Source organism: Acomys russatus, chromosome 11, assembly GCF_903995435.1.
Source record: "Acomys russatus chromosome 11, mAcoRus1.1, whole genome shotgun sequence".
NCBI lineage: Eukaryota > Metazoa > Chordata > Mammalia > Rodentia > Muridae > Acomys > Acomys russatus.
In genome coordinates, this window is record NC_067147.1 from 7,783,851 (window position 1) to 7,805,408 (window position 21,558).

Consider the following 21,558-nt stretch of genomic DNA (forward strand, 5'->3'; position numbering starts at 1 on the left):
ATACTGCATGAGAATTAATTATTTGCCTGGCTGGGCCAGGCAAACACCCCATACTCAAGAGGCTGAGGTAGAAAGATTGCTGGAAGTTTTGAGGCCAGCCTAGTCTACCAGGCCAACCAGGAACCACAGCAGGCAGGACCCTATCTAAGAAAAAATTAAAGTGTGCTAGTGGAATGGCTCAACACTGTAGAGGCACTTGCCACCAAGCTTAGTGACCTGAGTTCAATCCCCAGAACATATAATAGAAAGAAAGAAAGAAAGAAAGAAAGAAAGAAAGAAAGAAAGAAAGAAAGAAAGAAAAAATATGACTTGCTTAGTGGTGCATGCTTGTAATCCCAGCAGCCAGGAGGCAGATGTGACGGGGCACGAGGATTAGGCCAGTTTTGAGACACAAGAAGAGACCTGGTTTCAGACACACAAACAGTGCTGTTGGTATTGTGGGCCACCTACCCCTTCTAAGTCTTTATGGCTTAGAAGATCCAATATTTGGAGTTCCTACCAGGGAAAAGTGTGGTACAGATGAAGAGGAGTTAGGGGCAGGCAGAGCAGTTGTGGTTATGGCTCACAGGACAGACAGACATAGCTGAGGATACATGGTCCTCTTCCTAAGGATTGAACATGTCACAGCAACAAACTGAGTGACAAGAGCGGGATGCAGGGGACAATGTGCTATTGGCTATAGGACAGCTCAGGTGCTGAGGTCCTGCTCAGTGGCAGAGGGGACCTCCTGATTCTTCCTAGGGACTTAGGGTAAACCCTCAAGTTTCAGGAGGGCTTCTTCATTCATCAGGTTAAAGGGAGGATCACCCTGTGCTGGGTACTTGGGTACTGTGTGTGTGCGCATAATCTGTGTGTGTGTGTGCATGTGTGTGTGTGTCTGTGTGTGCATGTGTGTGCTTCTGTGTATGCCTGTGTTTGCACATGTGTGTGCATGTGTGTGCTTCTGTGTATGCGTGTGTGTGTGTGTGTGTGTGTGTGTGTGTGTGTGTCCATATACATGTCCATTCTCCTAGAAAGAAGGGTTGTCGACCATTTTAGGGATAAAATACTCAAGGTCTAAGAGTGAGAGATAGATTCATGTCCTGGAAGCTGGGGCTGTGACCCTGTGCCACCAGCTAAGGGTGTCTCCCAGAGCGTTTGTGCACACACTCAGTCTCCTTTCTCCTCCCCAGCTAGCCTTGCTCAGCCAGCTCCTCAGCCTCATGAGGCCATCATCACTCAGGCAGTGTCTGGGTGCTGAGACCTTTCCATCCTGTCCGGAGCAACAGCCAAAGGCCAAGACTGAGCTGGACCACAAGGTGAGCACATTGGCCCTGCCCGCCTTTACCCCTGTTCCCCTAGTTAGCGGGGAGGGTGGGGTTGTCCCCATTGCACAGCCTGCGGGACTGGTGACTGCTGCTAGTCCTTCCAGAACCGCAAGCCACTCAAGGCCAGAGGCCGGCAGGCTGCCTTCGTTCTGTGTGGGGAGGAGAAGCTCAGTATCCCTCCAAAGCCTGTAATTAGCACCTGTGCCCACCTGTGCATGTAGGTGCAGGTGAGGCCGTGGGCCCAGGCATACTGACAGAGCTTTGCCCAGCTGCTCTGTTTATTCCCACTAATCTTGATGATGGCTTAGCCCTTGACCTTCCCTTAGTCTTCCAAGCACTGACCAGCTTTCCTGAAAGCCAAACTTTGGTGCTGAGTCCAGGGCAGTGAGGTACCCTGCCTGGTTTGAGAGGTTGCAAGTTAGTAATAGAAATGCCTGTGCAGCCCTGGGTTAGTGTCAGAGCAGGGACCAAGTGGGTGTGGGGGGAGGGCGGCAGATCTCCATGTGCTCTTCTATCCAGAGAGACTCGGGGAGACTAGAGCGGGGGGTCATCTGATCAGGAGGGCAGGGGTTCAGAAATCTCTGTCCTGAGGTTGAATGCTCACAATCCAGAAGTCCAGCCTTTGGGCATCACTCTGAAAATCAGATAAGTGAGTTAATTACCTAATGAACACAAATGAACCATTAGGAAGATAGGATGGATAGGCCCCAGGTGCACGCTCCTCTTCTGGAACGTGCAGGGGATGAGTGCTTGTATAGGCTGCAGGTTCCCAGGAAGGTAGATGCCATCTGCACGTCGCTCTTCCTTTGCCAAGCGTTTCCCAAGAAGCAGGAGTGGATGACACAGACAGGTTAGGGGTGGCTCTAGAAAGGAATATGGTCAGCCCTTGGATGGATAGTCTGTGATAGCTGGATACTAGAGGCCTGGGGGTGACAAGAGAAAAGGCATAAGGAAGAGGAGGCTGCTGTCTGGGCTGGCTGAGTGAAGACTATATGGCCTCCAGGAAGGAGCCATGTAGCCAGGCTACAGCCTCACCCAGCAGGGGTGTGGCTCCTACCAGGCCCCAGGCTTCCCCTGGCCTCACCACATTTCTGACCTTCTGCTAGCAGTAGCAGGTGTCTATTTGTGATCACTGTGGAGGGTGAGGGGTGGGGGTACAGGCTGAGGAATCCTGCAAGGCTTTGTGCACAGCTACCTGGCCCTCTTTAGTTACCTATTAGAAAGCTGGGGAAGAGGAGAGTAGTACATTCAGGGGTGCTTTGTGCCCCCAAAGCAATGAGTATACTGGTTGAGGACAATAGTAAGGGCAGGTGGGACCGGGCAGCTCTCAGAACCCCTGTACTGCAGCCAGGACCACTGCAGAGCCTCTGGGCTCCCCTTCACCTTGACCTCTGGTGGGGAGGGAGCTTAAGGGCAGAGGCAAGCAGGGGAGGGGATGGTGTGTGGGGGCAGGGAACGACACTGTGGGGGAGGGCAGGGACCAGTGGGTTACCAGGGTGTAGAGAAGTGTGAAATGGTTCCAGTCCTGTGCCCTGGGCTGGGAGGGGCCAGGCCAGGCAGGTGACTAGGTCCCACTCACCTCAGCCAACTGACTCCTCATTAGGCCTGAGCATGTTTCATCTTCAAAGATGTGATGGGGCTACTCACCAGCCAAAATGAGCTGCGGCGTCAGTCATCCGCCCTAATTTACAGGGAGTGGTGGTCTGGGATGGGGCAGCCTTTCATCCCCAGAGCTCAAAGTCTTTGCTGTTTTGCTTCTTGAGTGCAATGGGGAAACTGAGGCCAGAGTTCAGGTCACTTGCAGGTGATGTGATTGTGCAGGAGGGAGATGGCTTCCTCTCAGCCTCTCAGCCTCCCAGCCACCATGCTGAGCTTCTGCCTGTCCCATGCCACATGCACCCCTGTCTAGGACATTTCCTGCCTTAATAGCCCTCCTCCAACCCTGCAAATACTGCTGTGGGCTCTTCCTCTGCTCTCCCCACCTCCTCTCTCTGCCTCAGGGTAACTAACCCTCCTCCCTCCCCAGGGAAGAGACAGGGCACAAAGTGGCTCTGCTGTTGTCCTTTGCACATCTGGCTTTGTGGCTGGACTGTGAGCACAGCTGTGTATCACAGCGCTGCACGTTTCTTGCCACGAAGTGAGCAACTGAGCAAATGAATGTATTCCATCCCTCTCTTCCTCTTTACTCTCTGGCTACCTGCTCTCCTGCCCCCATTTTGAAACTGCCCTCCCTCTGCACTGCTTATAACCAGAGGCAGCCCCCTGATCTCTTAACATCCTTGTGTCATTAAGACCACAAGCATTTATGGAACCCTGGACTTCAGAAGTATTACCTTGGCTAATGAGAGAACCAATCACAAGGCATTGTTGGTAATTATAAGTTAGTGAGGTTCCTGCCTGGGAAAGCTAACCACCAAGTACTTTAACAAAAGAAGCAACTGCACAGGCTTCCACTCTGTGGGGGCAGGGAGGATGGGAGAACTGGGCTAGAGGCAGGGGTAGGCCAGTTGTACAAAAATGCACTCGGACAATAAGTCTTTCTATGGCGTCTAAGTAATGTGCTTACCTAGCTTGTGTGAGGCCCCCTGCTCAGCCCTCTGCACCAAAAAAGGAGAAGGAGCTTTAGAGGATTAGAGTAGTTTTAGCAAGTTAAAGGACTACAGCCAAAACACCTGTTTCCAGGCTGTTCAAGAAAAGGAGGCACGCCTGTAATCCCAGCACTCAGGACGCAGAGGCAGGTGGATCTCTGATTTTTAGGCCAGCCTGCCTGGTCTACAAAGTGAGTCCAGGACAGCCAAGGCAAGGCTACACAGAGAAACCCTGTCTTGAAAAACCAAAAAAAAAAAAAAAAAAAAAAAAAAGAAACAAACAAACAAACAAACTGAAGCAGGGAGACTCATTCTTCAAGCCCATGAGTTCAGTTCCAGCCTGGGCAGCGTAACAAGACACTATCTCAAAATATTTACATATAGTGCTGTTCTCCTTGACGGCTGTCTGTGCCCTGGGCTTGCCTGGTTTGAGCTGGGCTAACCCAGAGAAGAATAAACATCTAGGTGAGAAGATGCTTGGGGCTTGGAACCTCCTAGCAAGAGGCAGGCATCCTGCGTGCCAGGGCCAGGTGGGGGATGACAGTGTTTATACAGGAGAGTATTATACCACGAGGGCTGGCCGCCTAGTGCTTCCTTTTGGCCCAGGGACATGATTCTGCCAGAGATAGCTCCTGCCCAAGCCCCTGTGAGACTGGCCTTCTGGCTGCAGGCAGATGAAGATTGCATAACGTGACTCAATTTTCTCCTCCAGTTTACCATCTCAGCCCTTCAATCCAGCACCAGGGTTTCCTGGGGCATTTGCTTTCAACTATGGTAAGTGTTATCATATGTGGCCAGATTTGGCCTAGTTATATTGTGTCCAGCCTCAGGGTTGAGTTGGGACCCATTCACTTTTATGGAGATGGCTGATGTTTTGGACTTGTTAAATCTGCTCGTATTTTTCTTTTTCCTGTTTAACCACGGTTTCCAACTAGTTTTTGCTTTATCTCCCATGACTGTTGTTATGTGTTATACATTTATGCATAAGTGTGTGTATACATATATAAATATACATGTTTGCACTTTTTCTGATACTGCTGAGTATCATGATTCCGTGTCACATGCTATGCATAATGTTTGCTACTGAGCTGCTCGCAGGCCAGATGCTGTATTAGTGGGATTCCCCCCCACACCCCACTTAGAGAGGTAGATGATTAGGGAACCAGAATCTTTATGGTAGGATGGGAGTGTCTCTATCATTGGTTAAATTTGAGGAAGTTAACACTGTCTCCTATTGTGGAATGAAAACTAAGGATAAGGAGGCCAACTTGGCACTGGGAGCCTGCTTCTCCCACCCCCACACGCCTGTTCCTCCTCCCACTCTGATGGTGGATGCCTTCCAAGGATGACAGCTTGAGGCTCACTGAGGACTGTCCATCGGTCAGCCTCCTGCAGGTGCACTCACTCTTAGGCTGCTGTCTGCTGTAGAGGCTGGGGAAAGCTTGTTTAGGGAGGAGCTGTGTTTGTAAAGAAAAGATTTTATGGGGGTGGGGTGTGCTCTTGAGTGTGGGTGATGCTGGGAGAGGCTCCAGCCAGCTGCAATTCTGCAGAGGTGTGTGTCTGCCCAGCTTGTGTGGAGGGCGTGGTCCTGCCATGTGTTTGTGTGTGAGTGGCCTGTGTACATCTCCTGTAAACCCATGTGGTGTGCCAGGTGTGTTCAGAGACTTGGTGAACGAGTTTTGCTGCTTTTTCTGCTGCAACTATAGACGGCAGCTGTCTGTCCCTGTGCTGGCTGACCCTGCCAAGAACTGCCTTGATGGGCGGTTATGGTGGGGAGAGGGCAGCTCTCACTGCAGGGACAGGACAGGGTTAGCTGCCCTCTGGCCTATCTTGCCGACACTTCCAACCCCAAGAAAAAGACATATATTCTCTTGGGCTTGGCTTGAGCCTGTGTCATCTTCAGACAAGTAGACCCTGGAGCCTGTCCCCTTGCCACTTTCTCACCTGAAAAATGTAGTGCTCGGCCTCCACACACGGTGCTGAATGGGTCAGCCAAGGTCAGGAGAGCCAGGGGGACCCTGGATCTGAGGAATGGAAGTTAGAGCCGCGCGCGCTTGGGACTCCTGAGCTCTTCCCTGGCTGGCTTAGGGCTTTGTTCCATCTTCCTTCCTGCAAAACAAGGAGCAGTAGCTGTGTCTTGTCATAAACCTGAGGGCTTCTAAAAAGCTGACTCTGTGGAGAAGTTGAGCTGCGTGCAGGTCTAGGAACCCGTGGGCCAGGGCCCAGGCCCAGGCCAGTTTTGCTTGGTTCCCAGAAATCTGGCTTCTTTGCAAGAACTTGAGCAAGGCTTGCAGTGACAGGGTTAAGCCCAGGAGGCAGGGTGGGGTACCAGGGAGCTTTTATTCAAGCCCAGCCAGCTGGAGGGTTGGCCTGCTCTCTCTTTCACCTCAGTCAGCCCAGTGCTCTCTGGAGGACCCTTTAGGGTCTCTTTCCATGGGCAGGTGATGATCCGCTTACCCTGAGGCTCTTATCTGGGTTTCTTCCTCATCCTGGATGCTCCAGAGATTGTCTTCCTCCCATTCAGACCTGTTAATATCCTACTCAGACTCTGCCTTCTGAAGCTTCTGCCCCCATTACCTACGACCCTGACACCCAAACAGACCAAACCCCAGCACCCTGCATGCTGATGGCCTTGGCTTTGTATCTTCCCAGTCTTCTACTTCCTGTCTGTTTAAGCCTGGAGGTCCAGAACTTCAACAGAGATGCTTGTGAGGCTGGGTCCCAACTCAGGCCCAGGTCTCCATTGAAATGCCTGACCTTAATAGAAGTAAGCCATGCCTCGGGCCCTCCTTCCAGCCCTGCGCCCAGCCTGGCTGCCACTGCTTCTCTTCTCCAGGCCTGAATCAGCCCAGAGTGGGTGTAGGAGCATGCTGGGCTCTAACAAGAAACAGGCCTTGACTGCCTAGGAAGGAGTAGAGACTGCTCCCCCCACATGGTCCATAGCCTTCTCAGCTGCTGTCTGCTCCCCGCCTTTTCACCCTTCTCTTTTGTCTTTGCTTTGCCTCTTTAGATAGAAATTAAATTCCTGATCACCCTGGGGTGACCTCAGGTTTAGCTGACCTAGGGTTACACATACTATGTCCCAAAACCCCAGTGTCGCTTTCCCCAGTGCTTGACTCCATCTACCCCAGGGTGCATTCCCAGAGAGGCCGGTTGTGAAATCCTAGGTTGACTTCCTTTCCTCAGCCACCCTGGCCAGGGGTAAAGAAAGAGCTTCTGTCCCAGAGTGAGGTCTCACTGACTTGCCATGGTCCATGACTGGCTGGTCCAGGTCACATGTATTCTGTTGGAGTCAACTCCATAGACACCACCATGGAACAGTTTGCCTTAAATGTGTAGGGGACAGGAAGCTCGGCCACTCTCACAAAGGAAGGGGTATGTCCTAGGTGCCTAGAAACATTGGGGTGCACAGCACACCCTGTTCTTCTGCCATGGCTTTGAGAGAAACCAGCTCTTTGCAGATGGCCAGTCCCAGTTACTCGCTGTAGAGTTCCACACGCTCACACTCACCCATGCTCTCGGGCCTACATGCTGACTTGCAAGCATGTGTGTAAGCTTGGGCTCATACACATAGATTTCCTGTAGCCAGAGATTCTAGGCCCCTGGTGGAGGGGCTCTGGTCCCAGCTGGAGAAGCAGGGAGAGCACCTCCTGTCACTCATGTCACCCCCACACTGCAGGAAGCCAGAGAGGAAGGGTGGGCAGCGTGAGATTACTCTCCCAAGGCTTTGCGCATAGCCCTGAGGTTCCTCCCTCAGGAGACAAGCCCTTCTGAGATGACAGCACCTCGGCACATGCTCTCAGCCTTCCTGCTTATGCTCCACCCCTGCCTCCTGTGCCGAAGCTGCCCAGCTCCCACCTGGCTCCCACCCAGTCCTCAGAGCAGGGGCAGGAGCCCCCCAGATCCACTCTTACTGTGATGGCCTGGGGTCTGAGGACTCACTGTCTCGTGCTCCAGCATCCTGGGAGGAGACCACCTGCCTCCTGACCCAGCTGGTCCTGAGGGCCACTCTTCATTCACAGAGATGGCTGTCTCTGTGGTGCTTGTTTCCAGCAGCTGAGCCGGAAGTCCTGTTGCTGTCTAGATGATGCCAACCTCTCCCAGTCACCCTAAAATGACCTCATCCCACCAGTATGGCCTCATCACTTTCATTTACAGAATAGGGTGGCCTGCCCAGCCCTACCCAGTGGCAGACTGTGTCTATGACGTCTACTGCCTGGCCTCTCGACCCTGTGTCTTCAGGGACTCTGGTTTAGGAAGGGGTATTATGTCACACGTCTCATTTCTTAGCAGTTAATCATGTGTCCTCATCATTTCCTGCTTGCTAGGACTAGTGACCAACCCCTGTCCTGGGCAGAGTCACTTGGAAGTGAGCTTTTCTTTGGGAACAGAACTTTGTTTTGCAGCCCACTGCTTGCTTGCTAATCTTGTGCCTGTCACAGCCAAGGCCAGGGAATAGAACCTTGGAGCTGGAGCTCCATGAACAAGGAGAGGAGCTGGTGCAGTTTGCACATATAAGAGGGGAGAAATGGCATCCTACAGATGCAAGGTGGCAGGTGTGACATGCCAGTGTTCAGATAAGGTGTACTCAGAAACGTGCATGCCCTGCGCTTTGGTGGACTCTGGAGATAGTCAGAGCTTCTCTCCTTGAGCTGAAACTCTTAGCTTGGGCCTGTGAGTAGCCCTACAGCAGGGTTACTTGGGATTAATGATGTTGTTTGCCCAACCCAGAAGGAGCACAGGCCAGCATCCCCACCAACCCCAGGAAGAGCTTGGCCTCTGTGTCCTGCCTCTAGGACACCCAGAGACCTCTGCTCCCCTCTACAGTGTCAGCCTCATTAAAGAGGTTAGACGGTGTATATGTACATCCGCGTGCACACACACACAGGGAGCCTTTCCTGGTGAAGGGGAAGGACCCCGGCGTCTGCTTTTGTCAGACCTCCCCTAACTGGACATGTTGGGGATCTAGCCAAACTTGAGCTTACACATATGCCGAGACTTAAGGGTTACCAGGCCTTCTTGTATGTCCCACTGGGTCAGGACACTGTGACACTAGATTTTAAATTTAAGTTTAAAAGGCAAATGAATGTTAGTCCCCCTCTCACCACAGGTGACAGGATGATCAGTGCAGCTTCAGTATGGCACTTCCTGCAGGGTTCTCTTGGGATCGGTTGTCAGGCTGTGCTGGGCCTCCAGACCTTAGAGACCGAGCTGAATGCATGTTCCCCAGGGTAGCCACCAGCCAGAGCCTGTGATGTCAAAGGCAGAAACAGAAGACTAGGCCCTGGCATCCTGGTGCTACCACACACACCTGCAGGATGAGCCCTGGGCCTCAGCAGTGTGCGCATCTCCCTCACTCTTCTTCCTCAATGCTCCTGGGCCAGCCTTAGGTCTCCCCAGTCCCTAGCAGCTGCCTCGAGCCTGGCTGGACCTGCTTCCGCAGAGTGCTTTAGCCCATGGAAGTCCACTGTCCCCTCTGCCCAGCAGGCTGTGAGGAGAGGTCTCCATCTAAAGACTACATCCTTGGTCATGACCTGAGGTGGGAGAAACTATGCTGCTGTCTTAGAGAAAGTGGCTTCCTGGGAACTGCTTTCTCCCTCTACCCTTTGCCTCAAGTCACCCAGCCTACCCCCTTCCCTCCCCCCTAGCCGGGGATTTCCTGAAGGATGAAGTTCCTGGGAAATGTCCAGCCATGTTCCCTTTTGTCTCCTGTGACAAAAACTTGCAAATGAGTTCCACTTGACCTAGGGGACTTAACAGTGATTGCTGACGTCAGAACTAACTGGGGCAGAACCAGGTGCTCCCTGCCTATTGCCTGCAGTGTAATATGCATTGTGATCCTTTCCTCCCGGAGTCCTGTTTTAGTGGAGAGCAGGGATGAGACAAGCCTCAGTGAGCTTCTGGGAAGAGCCTGCCACTGCCACCAGACTCTGGGGGAGAGACCAGGAAGTGGAAGCAAAGGCCTTGCTGGCAATGTGACCCTGGGACAGCACTGCCTTGGCGTGTCAGCATTGGGTCCAGGCACGTCCTGTTCTTCCCCCTCTGCCTCTCTCCTCTGAGTCCTTGGCTGAGATTTCCTGGATCTCTCTCCCACTGTGGTTTCCCAGCCTGGATTCATGTTCGTACAGGAGGGGCTGTGCTCCTGAGCTGCCTGGGGCCTTGCTGCTCTTAACAGGGTAGGAGGCCATGGAAGACTGACTCCAGAGTCCTAGGAAGCCCACCAGAACTCACACAGTTAAAGTGTGGACCTGACTCCCACAAGTCACCCTCTGACCTATACACACACACACATTCACACATATACATATGCACACACACTCATGTATGTATACACACACGTAAGCACACACACACACACACACACACACACACACACACACGACCTTGTGCTCCCAGAGGTAGAGAGAAAGGGCAGAGGGACAGTTTGGCGCGCGCGCGCGCGCACACACACACACACACACACACACACACACACACACACACACACACACACACGACCTTGTGCTCCCAGAGGTAGAGAGAAAGGGCAGAGGGACAGCTTGGCAGGGGCTGCATTGCCCATATCCCGTCTTCTGTCCACCACCTTCCGTTGAGTCTCTGCAGGTGTCAGCCAGAGTAGGAGCAGGCTTGCTAAGTTCAGAAATTGGCCATGTCACAGAAAAGGAAATGTGGCTCTCCCCTCTGGCTGTCCACTTCACATCAATTCTCCTCCTACTGGGATGACCCTTTCTCTGCCTGCCTAGTGCCTCTAGCCCACCTTGGATCCCAGGCAGAAGACAGTTAGAAGAAGGGTCTCAGCTTGTACCTGCTCCAGGCCCAGAGCCGATTCCTGCTAACGGTTTGCTTCCAGATCAGAGGCAGGAGCCACCATGCTCTTGTTTTGTTTTGGAGGGACTGATGGAACTCAGAACCTTACTTTTGGTAGACCAAGGTTCTAACACTGAGCAGCATTCCAAGGCCAAAACCTCCTTTCTCCCCTCCCCCCACCCCCCAAATACAAGCTCTAGCAGGGGACCCCAGCATTTGCCTGCCCTGAGTTCTGGGTAGAGCTTTGAGGCCTCAATTTGAGTCAGAGACTGTTAAAGGAAAACACACCAAGCCCAGAGTGTAGTACACTTGGGTTTCTCCTTTGAAGAAACAGCTTAGAAAATACAGTGAACACCAGATCCCTCCTCCCTGCACCAAGACCAAAAAAACAAAAAGCAAAAACCTCAGAATAGTTTGGGGTTTTCCTCAAAGACTACATTATGGGAGTCAGTGTGAGAAGTGCATTGTGAAACTGGAGCTGTGTGCTGATTGTTCGCCGCCCCCAGCCCCCCTCAGTGAACCCTGCCACTCAGGGTGAGTACACTAGTAGCCTTCCCTACAGTGCTCCTCGGCCAGGACACTCCTGGAGCTTTCAGCCTGCCCACCAAGCCTCCACCTGGGAAAACTGTCCTGCAGCCCAGATCCCGCAAAGATCTCCACAGCCGAGCTGGGGGCAGGCTGGGGGTGGGAGTGCTAAAGAAAGGCATCTCAAGAGAAAGGGCTTAGAGGTGAGGGGTCATCAGATGCTTTTCTCCCCTTCTCTGCAATCCAGTAGCCATACCAGACCTTTACCCCAGGCTAGTTCCTGGTCTTCCCTAGATAACGCTCCGCCCCCAGCTCCACAGCCCTTGGAGGTTTTCCTCTGTAATCCTCTGCCACCTCTCATAATCACTGTGCTCAAGGCCAAGTGCTTTGCCCTGTCAGAAAAGAGCCTCAGCTTCTTTCCAAGATCATGTTCCTCTCTTGTCCCAAACTCAGGAACCCAGTTAGTTAGGAACCTAGTTAGTTAGGAACCCAGTTAGACTCCATTAAAATAAACGATGTCCCACTGAAAACTCTTCACTAACTTTAGTTGTATTCTGAGTCTATCAGTAAAGCATACACATTATACAGATTTTTTTTTTCAAGACAAAGTCTTAGATACTCCAGGCTATCCTTGAACTCACAATATAGCAAAGGATGACTTTGAACTTCTGAACCTCCTGCCTCTAAGAAACTGGGGATTACAGGCATGCAACATCCGGCCCATTTTTATGGTACTAGGAATTGAATATGAGGCCTCCTCTATGCTAGGCAAGTACTGTACCAAATAAGTTATATCCCCAGAAATAGTACTTGTTTTCTTTTTTTTTAAAAGATTTTGAGCTGGGCAGGGGTGGCACACGCCTTTAATCCCAGCCCTTGGGGGGCAGAGGTAGATGGATCTCTTGTGAATTTGAGGCCAGCCTGGTCTACTGAGTGAGTTCCAGGACCACCAGGGATACACAGAGAACTCCTGTCTCTAAAAAAAAACCAATTATTTACTTAAAATAGTTTTATTATTTTTAAAATTAAAATATAACTACATTGTTTTCCCCCTTTTATTTCTCTTACTCCTTCCCTGTAGTACCCACCACCTTGGTCCCGCTCAACTTCATGATGTTTTTTCTTTGTTATTATTACACACACACACACACACACACACACACACACACACAAATATATATATATAGACAGGATCATACTGCCTAGAACTCACTATGTAGTATATAGGCCAGGCTGGCTTCAAACTCACAGAAATCCACCTACTTCTGAACTTCATGAACCTACTTCATGAACTCTGGTACTAAATGCATACACAGATTATTATTTTTGATTGTGTGTGTGTGTGTGATGGGGTGGGGTAATGTGCACATGAGTACAGTATGCATGCTCAGGGAGGCCAGAGGCATCGAATCCCCTGAGCTGGACTTATAGGTGGTTGTGAGCTTTCCAGCTGGGGTCCTAGCAGCCAGTATCTCTCCAGCTGCACCCCATATTCGTAAGTGGAGGACAAGGAGGATGTGAGCTGAGGATGCAGCTCAGTGGGAGGGTATGTGCTTTACACATACAAGTTCCTGAGTTTAGTCTCTAGCACAGACGGACAGACGAGGACACACACACACACAGCCAACACCTTATGGAAGACAGCAAAAGGAATATGAATCTTTTGTCCCAGAAAGACAGCATTCTGGTGTGTTTAGCTCACACCAGACACTGCTTACCCTCTATCACCAGCTTCCCCCAAGAACCTCTAATTAGCCCCCTACAACCCAGCCTTCCTCACACTGTCTGCTGCCAACCCTGTCTCCAAGCCATGCCCCTTTACCCAGTTAAGCCGGCTGATCAGCCCTGCCTCCTCCCTATGCTTGCCTGTCTTTTGCATCAGCCTTCAGGGTCTGTCTGGTGTTGTATTCTACTTACTGCCTCTGCCCCCATAGGGCCATTTTTGCCTCAGATCCTGTCCTTCTGAGGCCCACTCTGGTTTAGTCACTTCCTCTCTGCGGCCCCCATCTCAGTCTGTCCAGAATCAGGACTCTCCCTGTCTAGTGCTTTGGGAAGCTGAGATTCAGTATTTGTTAAGCAAATCCTCCATCGCTACCCTAAGCTCTGAGCAGGAGCTGTGTTAGTCAAGGCTGGTTGCAGTGCACTGGCCTGAGCATGTAGAACAAAGAGATCTGCTGAGGACTCTGGAGCCCCCTAGTCATTGCTGGGATGGTCAGCACTAGGCAGCCCAGGGAGGAAGTGGCGGTGCCGGCTGGCAGGCCGCAGCAGCAGGTGGAACCCAGTTTGCAAAGCTTGGGTATTGCCCCTATGACGGCCTTCCTGGGGGCCCGCTCTTCATCACTTTGTTCTTTGTGCCTGCCATGTGTAGGTCCCCCACTGCCGCCCAGGCTGGTCTGCATCTAGAGTCAGGTCCCCTGGGGCTTTGGCTATTGTGCTGGCATCTTAAGCAAGGCAGGTGCAGTTGCTGGTCACTCATGTGGCATTTCTCCACAGTGTATATTTGAACTCAAGAAGTCAGTTCATGGTGCCAAGTTGAGTGCTTTCAGGGTGGTTCCGGGGAGGTTCCTCGACCATGCAAAAAGATTACTGCTGTTTCTTGGGCACCATCTGGTGATCCAGAAAGGCAAGGAAGGCACCCAAAGAAAGCCGTTGGGCTGGCTTGGCCCGCCTGTCAGCCCTGGGTCTTTCCTCTTTCAGGCCTTCTCTTTCCTGAGCTTGTCAATCTGACACAGGTCTCAGGAGCACAGCCACTCTCCTTATTATAGGTGTAAGAGGAGCCAGGGGACAGGACTGAAGGACCTCTGTCCAGAGGCCCAGTGTGCAGCTAGTCCTCAGTGCCAAGAGCAGGCTGCCTGGGTCAGCACCTTCATCCATCAGGATTTACTTAGTTCATTTTCTCTGCACAGCAGGCAGATGCCCCTAAATAGAGTCCACGGCTGCCATGGGCTAACCCCTTCTCTCATCCAGTAGAATTGGCCTTTTCCCCTAATGTTGTTGTTGTTCTTTTTTTTGGTCTTTTTTTTTTTTTTTTAATGTTCATTGTTATATATTTTCTTTTGTTTTTGAGACAGTGTTTTCTTTTCTTTTAAGATTTACTTATTTGTCATATATACACAGTGTTTTGCCTGCATGTACACCAGAAGAGGGCATCAGATCTCATTATAGATGGTTGTGAGCCATCATGTGGTTGCTGGGGATTGAACTCAGGACCTTTGGAAGAGCTCTTAACCTCTGAGCCATCTCTCCAGTTCCCAGCCCAAGACAGTGTTTTCTTATGCTCACTTGGCTGGCCTTGAACTTCTGGGGGTTTTTGTTGTTGTTGTTGTTGTTGTTTGTTTTTTGTTTTTTTTTTTTTTGAGACAGGGTTTCTCTGTGTAGCATTGACTGTCCTGGACTTGATTTGTGGTTGAACTCACAGAGATTTGCCTGCCTCTGCCTCCCGAGTGCTGGGGTCACAGGCGTGCACCGCCACGCCCAGCTGAGATCTTCTATGGATTGCAGGTTGCTCCATCACACCTAGCCTTTGTCCTGGTTTTTATCTCTGAAGTGTCCAATGGCAACAATGAGGGTAGACTTGGTGGGAAAGGTATGCAGATAGCTATCCATACTGTTTCTACTGGCCTTCCCTTCCCTCACCAGCTTTCTGTCTGCCGGCAGGACTGAGTGCTGTGTGTAGGTTTGTGCAGGTGCTTATCCACTGTAGGGCACATTTACAAGGTGGGGACTTAGAGGTGGCACAAGGCATAGTAGCATCTCAGTCACCGACCGCAGGTGTAGGCGGCTCAGCAAACAAGCTGTGCAGAGGTTGGAGACCCTCTAGGCTTTTGCTTCTGGAGTGCCAGGGTAAGGCTCGAGGTGGTATGGATTTCTGGGTGGCAAGGAGTCTTTTTCAGAAAGCATTTAGGGGCAATCACTAATTACAAGGAATGTGGGTACTGGATATAGGGTACTGGGACAGTCACAGTTCTGCAAGGCCAAGTTCTGTTCATTCAGGCCTGCCTTGAAGTTGCTTTCCTGGAAGCTGCTGCTGCTGTTGCTGAGAGCAAGGACCTTGCGCAGGCTAAGGATGGGTTAGGAAAGCGTAATTGTTGTGCTCTCTCCCCTCAGGTCTGCTATCTGTGCCATAGCCTCCTGACACTGGCTGGGGTGGTGGTCAGCAGCCAGGATATTACTCCAGATCAATGGGTGAGTCTGCTAAGATGCTGGGGCAGGAAAGGCTTGGATGCACAGTAGTATTTACTGCATCAAGCAATATGGGGCCACACTAGCCAGGATGGAGCCAGCCTTCCCTCAGGAACTGCAGAGTGAGTGAGAGGCCAAGAAAGAAGTGGCCAGAGTTGCCAAGGCTTCTTCCACCCACCATGTTCCAAAAGCCATTCCCAAGGGATGCTGACCTATCCCCGAAAGCCATTCTCAAGGGATGCTGACCTATCCCCGAAAGCCATTCCCAAGGGATGCTAACCTATCCCCTGGAATCTGCCCATCCCACTCCAGCTTCCCAGCAGTCACTCCCTTTCTCTTAGTTCTCCTTGCCCTGGCCTCCAAAATATGCCTGGCTTATATCATGCCTCCTCCTCCTTCTCGTCAGGGTGAACTGCAGCTGTTGTGCATGCAGTTGGACCGCCATATCAGCACCCATATCCGGGAGAGCCCCCAGGCCATGTACCGGACCAAACTCAAGGACCTAGCTACCCAGACCTACATCCGCTGGCAGGACCTGCTGACCCACTGTCAGCCCCAGGTGGTGTCCCATAATCCCCTAGACCTGGGAGGAAAGGGAAGTGGTCAGTCAGAGCCGGGCTTGGCAGATCCAGTGGTATATCCACCCCCACTGCAGCTGCTAGACTCCAAAGGGAGAGGGTGGAGTGGGCAGTGTGGTGGAGGGTGGGGATGTCTCAGGGGACCTTCATTTTTAATCCAGGGCCCAGGGAGGGGATACAGAGCAAACATAGGGAGTCTGTTAATGACCAAATATATAGAAAGGCGGCCCTAGAGAACTGAGCACTATCAGTTTGTCATGAACAGCCAGGAAGGGGCAGCGGAGGCGACAGCTGTCCACCTCCTGTCCACTCGCCCTGTGGACCTCAGCTGGCTTCTTGCTGCCTTAAGAGCATTTCCCAGGCTGCTCTTTGTTTTGTTTTGTTTGTTTTGGAGGGGACAGTCCTTGAACTTAGGGCCTCGAGCATGCTGAACAAGTGTTCTATTGCTCCTCCAAGTCCCCAGCACCCACTCTCGTTTCTAGAGGCGCAACCTCTATTCCTGGAATTGCCTCAGGTCATCCAGGTAAACTTTGCTGAACGAAGATCCTTTTCTACAGGAACCTGAAGAATGCTCATGAGGCAGGGATTGTTAGAAACCCGTTTTACAGATGAGCAAACTAGCTAGAGGCTCCAGAGTGTCAATAGCTTCCTCGTCATGCAAGCAGCTTGAGTGAATATGAAAATCAGGGCTCACAGCCAGCATCATTCCTTGGCACAAATCAGTCCCCATCTGCACTCTCCCTGCCACCCCCCATTTTCCAACAAGCAGTGCCTTCCTGGGCTTGCCCTGAGCCCCCAAGCCCTCAATGGAGACAGCTGGACTTTGCTCCCGGCTTGCCTCTCCCTGACTCCTCCCTTATAATTCCCTCTAACCTCTGACTTGAGGTTGACACACTGGCCACAGGCTGTGGCTTGGTGCTCAAATTTCGCAAGTCCTTGAGAAAAAGAAAGCTGGAAATCAAACCTCAAGCTGATCCCCAGGAACTGGATCCCACTGGCCTCTGGTGGGAAGCATTGTTTGTCATAAAGAGGAAGTGATTGGAGCTTGGCTGAGTATGCACACACCCCATCTTCCTCCCTGCTCAGTGGGCCTGTAGCAGTAGGCAGATGGCAGTCAGGTGGCCCTTTGACCTACTGTGTGTGGACTCTTGAGCCTTAGGGACTTACTCTCACAATACCCAGCATGAAGGAGGCCTCTCTGATAGGAGCCCTCTGTAGAGGGCTGTGCCGGGGCTGTTACAGCGTGCTTTCTCTTCACAGGGTCAGTACTTCAGCCCTTGGAAAGACATTTAAAGGGGTAAAGGTCAAGCGGTCCAAGGCTCTGGACTCCAGCAGGACGGCAAAGAATGGAAGCCAGAGGAGGCCAAGCCTGGTGAAGCTAGGCTCCCGCCCTGCCACTGCCCAGCAAAGGGCCTTGGGCTCTGACCGTCCCCACCCCCTTCCTGCCCAGCTAGCTCTTCTATCCTGGGGCCTTTGTCTTCACAGCTCCGGCTTCCTGGGACCTCCTGGCCACCCCTGTTGGCCATTGTTTTGTCCCACACCTTGCTCTCTCTGTCCATCATTAATATGAGGTTCCATTGTGTATATTAAAGTCTTGTTTTCAGCATCAGTGGGTCTTGTTTTGTTTGGTTTCTTTTTTGTTTTTGTTTTTCAAGACAGGGTTTCTCTGTGTGTATCCTTGACTATCCTGTACTTGCTCTGTGGACCAGGCTGGCCTCGAACTCACAGTGATCTGTTCACCTTACCATTGCCTCCCAAGTGCTGGGATTAAAGGTGTGTACCACCAGGATCAGCGATTTAGAAAAGTTTGAAGATTTCCTTCAATCCCTACCCAGAAGGGATGCCTGGCCTCTGCGTGAGCCAGCTACCTGCTGGGCTCACTTCTGCCGGTCATGTGACTGGGACCGGGGCGGCACCTCCTGCATTTGAGGGCTCTTGTATCTAGGAGCAGTCATGCCTCTGACCAGAGTTGCTGGAGCCTGGGCACTCTTTGTCTGGACCCTGTCTGGGACTGCCCCACACTGCTAGGGACACTCTACAGAGAAGATGGTAAATTGGAGCTATAATTATGCTTAATTCAGTATAGTGTTGAGTCTGAAGTCAACTTTCTAGACTTCCTGCCTTGCCCCAGGTCAGTTTCTGTGTCTTTGACCTGAACCTCTGGAGAAGACAGCAGGCCCCTTGTGCCTCCAGGAGCATCACCCCTCCCTCACCCCCACCCCCTCACCCCCCTCACCCCCACCCCCTCACCCCCACCCCTCACCCCCCTCACCCCCTCACCCCCATCCCCTCACCCCCACCCCCTCACCCCCAGCCCCTATTTACTTTCTTTTTTTTTTTTTTAAGTTTTTAAAAAATTTATTACATATACAGTGTTCTGCCTGCATGTACACCTGCACACCAGAAGAGGGCACCAGATCACATAGATGGTTGTGAGCCACCATGTGGTTGCTGGGAATTGAACTCAGGACCTCTGGAAAAGCAGCCAGTGCTCTTTTTTTTTTCCCCCTTCGTTTTTTTTGAGACAGGGTTTCTCTGTGTAGCCTTGGCTGTCCTGGACTCTCTGTAGACCAGGCTGGTCTTGAACTCAAAGTGATCCACCTGTCTCTGCCTCCCGAGTGCTGGGATTAAAGGCATGTACCACCACTGCCCTGCTTGCAGCCAGTGCTCTTAACCTCTGAGCCATCTCTCCAGCCCCCTATTTACTTTCTTATCTGTCCACTCTCGATGACAGAATGCATGCTCATCCCTGACCCCACCTGGCACTTTGAGGGTTGGAGTGAGCTTTGCAACAGGTATAATAGGGAACCAGAAGGTGGCACAGGATGCCTCCTGCCAACATGATTTGTGTCCACTTCTCAGCGGGTGATGGCCCTTGGAGTCTCCCCAAGGTTTCTGCCCCAGGGTTGGGAACTAGCTAGGAGGAAGACAAAGAGCACACCCAAAGTCAACCCCATACCTTCCTAGGCCTGTTTCAGAAGGCCAGGAGCTAAAAGCATCTATTATTTAGAGGACAAGGCTTAGGCTCTGCACAGCACTGGGGACCACAGAGGAGGACATCTTTTCTGTCTCAAAGCCTTTGCCAAATGAGAAGTGGAAGGAACCTTTCCGGAGCCAGGTGACTCGGATGCCCAGTGTGTTGGCTGATAGTTCTGGTTTCTCTTCCTGGCCTCATCGCGTGCCCCTTTGGCATACTCTTACACCCCAGCAGCAGAAGGCAGGTCAGCCTCGCATCTCTGACAGGAGAGCCCGCCCCTCTCACCCTGCCTCTGGCACCAGTGCTTGACGCTGTGCCTCCTGACAGTTAATCCGCAGTTACTGGGTTTGCTCTGGAAACCTGGAAATCACCTTGAAATTTCCCTCTTTTGTTCTCCTTGCCAAGGGCAGAGGGGGGTAGAAGGAAGGTCTGAGAGGCAGAACTGGGGAGTTTCCATTCCTGAAGCTGCCTTTACCTGGCTTTAAGAGAAAGGATCAAATTGTCAATATAGACTCCAGGAACCCTCCCTGGCTCCTTGCTCCAAAAACATACCCATCCCTGACAGAGAAACATACAGAGGAGAAGAGGTTTTGGGGACCACTGTCCCTCCCCAAAGCCTGGCTGTAACCTGAGTAGAGGCATGCAATGTGAGGTCACTCAAAGGTGGACACTATCCCCTGGGTCCTGCAATTGCCCTGCTCTGGGACTCACAGGGAGCTGGGTTGGGCTCAGTCAGAAACCTAACCTCTTCCTGGCCAAGATCTCTGGAATGAAGCTGGCCTGCGCAGCATTTGCCCTCTGGGTTCTTGACCCTAAGCCTCTGGGAAGAGGCAAGGGATATCCTGACACAGCCACTGGAAAAGCAGTATCCTGGGCCGTGATGACCGATGCTTTCCTGCTTCCTTTTGGTGATGCTGGAAGGGAGGGGCTGGGAAGGAAAAGGCTTCCCAGGTGGACAGCTTTGATAAATCTCCTTTTGGAGGAAGTAGACCCAGACCGAGGAAGTCCTTTTCCTATGTCCCAGTTCTCTGGGTCCCGATGGTCAGAGAGCCCCTTGAAAGATGGCCAGCCCCAAATCTTTTCACATTGTCACCTACTGGCTACCTTGGAAATGGTCCAGGTCCAAGGAGGCCCTGACTAGAGATACCCCAGCATACACTCCAGGCCTCACTCTTGCCATTTACCCCAGAAAGGGTAGTTGCTAAAAAGTAGGGTACTGCTTGTAACCAATATTGGGGTTCTGTCTAAGGCTCAGCTTGAGCTCAGTGTGTCTTGGGAAGCGTTTAACTTACCTTTTTGTGTTTCCTTTACTTGGCCACAAGCATTTAAGGTGTAGCAAAGGGGCAAGCAGCGGGACCTGGTCTTTTGGGCTTGAGCAAGGTGTAATGCCTTCCATAGGCTATGCTAGGCAGGCCTAGGGAAAGTACACATGGTCTTTTATTTATTTATTTTGGGTTTTTTGAGACAGGGTTTCTCTTATAGCCCTGGCTGTCCTGAACTCGGTTTATAGACCAGACTGGTCTTGAACTCACAGAGACTCGCCTGCCTCTGTTTCCCAAGTGCTGGGATTACAGGCGTGAGCCACCGCACCCTTATCTTATTTTTTTTTCTTTGTATTACTAATTTTTTTTTCCTGATGGAAGATCCAGTATCTTTATTTTTTTTCTGCCAGCTATCCTTTTATTAAAAAAAGCATGAATCACATACATGTAATCATGCAAAGAAACTTTATCTTCTGCCCACCTGCTGTGGAGAAGACCCATGGTGGTAAACAGAGTATGGCAGAGAATGGGCAGAGGTAGCGTGGTGGGTGGAACCCTGTCGTTGAGGATCCTTGTGTGGAGAGAGGCTGACTGGGTCTGTTACCGAGCACTCTCATTTCCACCTCCATCCCTGGCTTAGAAGACCCTGACGCCTGCCACGAAGGTACAGAATACTGTCCGTGCCAGTGAAACCAAAGCCTTTTGAAACTTTCCACTGGGGCCACCTTGGAGGTTGAGCCAGGGAGCTCACATCACTGTTGAGCAGCCCTCATTCCTGGGGGCAAGACTTTCAGGTGAGAAAAAAAAAAAAAAAACAGGAAATGGAGCATAGCTCTGTGCTTGCTGACTGTTAGAAAGATAGAACTGGGAATCCCAGACCTCACCTTTTTTTTCTTTTTTTTTTTCTTTTAAAGACAGTCTCACTAGTGCCCAGCATGGATGTGAATCCATGGGTTCATAGACTGCGGCCATCACTCCAAGACCTCATTTAAAAAAAAAAGTCACCTTGCTGCTTATGTGAATTTGAGCCAGTTTTAGATCTTGCTTACTCTTTCTGGGGGGGGGGGGGGGGAATGAAACAGTAGCTTCAGAGCTGAGGAGACCTAGCTTCTAAAGTGTCCTGAGCGTGGAGTGAGGAGCTGTGACAGACAGCACAGAACAAATGCCTGGCCTGCTGTGACCAGCTAGCCCTTATTTGATGGAATCGGGGTCTGATCAAGAGGAGTGCCCATAGCTCCCTCCCTGGCGAGCTTCCATAGGACACTCTTCCTGCCTGCCCCTGGTAATACCTGGCTGGCCTCCTATCTCTGGCATCTCCGAGGCCACAGCTTT

The 21,558-nt window shown here is 51.6% G+C and overlaps 1 protein-coding gene across 5 annotated transcripts in view; it reads left to right on the plus strand.

Moving 5' to 3' along the window:
* Nucleotides 1-17,378, plus strand: part of Fam178b (family with sequence similarity 178 member B) — a 99,351-nt gene extending 81,973 nt beyond the window's left edge. For all 5 annotated transcript variants that reach the window (XM_051152793.1, XM_051152789.1, XM_051152790.1 and 2 more), the window contains 4 exons: nt 1,173-1,298; nt 15,335-15,412; nt 15,816-15,968; nt 17,248-17,378. In XM_051152793.1, coding sequence (XP_051008750.1) covers nt 1,173-1,298; nt 15,335-15,412; nt 15,816-15,968; nt 17,248-17,280 — 390 coding nt within the window. In that variant the 3' untranslated portion in view covers nt 17,281-17,378. The remainder of the gene's footprint in view (nt 1-1,172; nt 1,299-15,334; nt 15,413-15,815; nt 15,969-17,247) is intronic.
* The last annotated feature ends 4,180 nt before the right edge of the window (nt 17,379-21,558 follow it).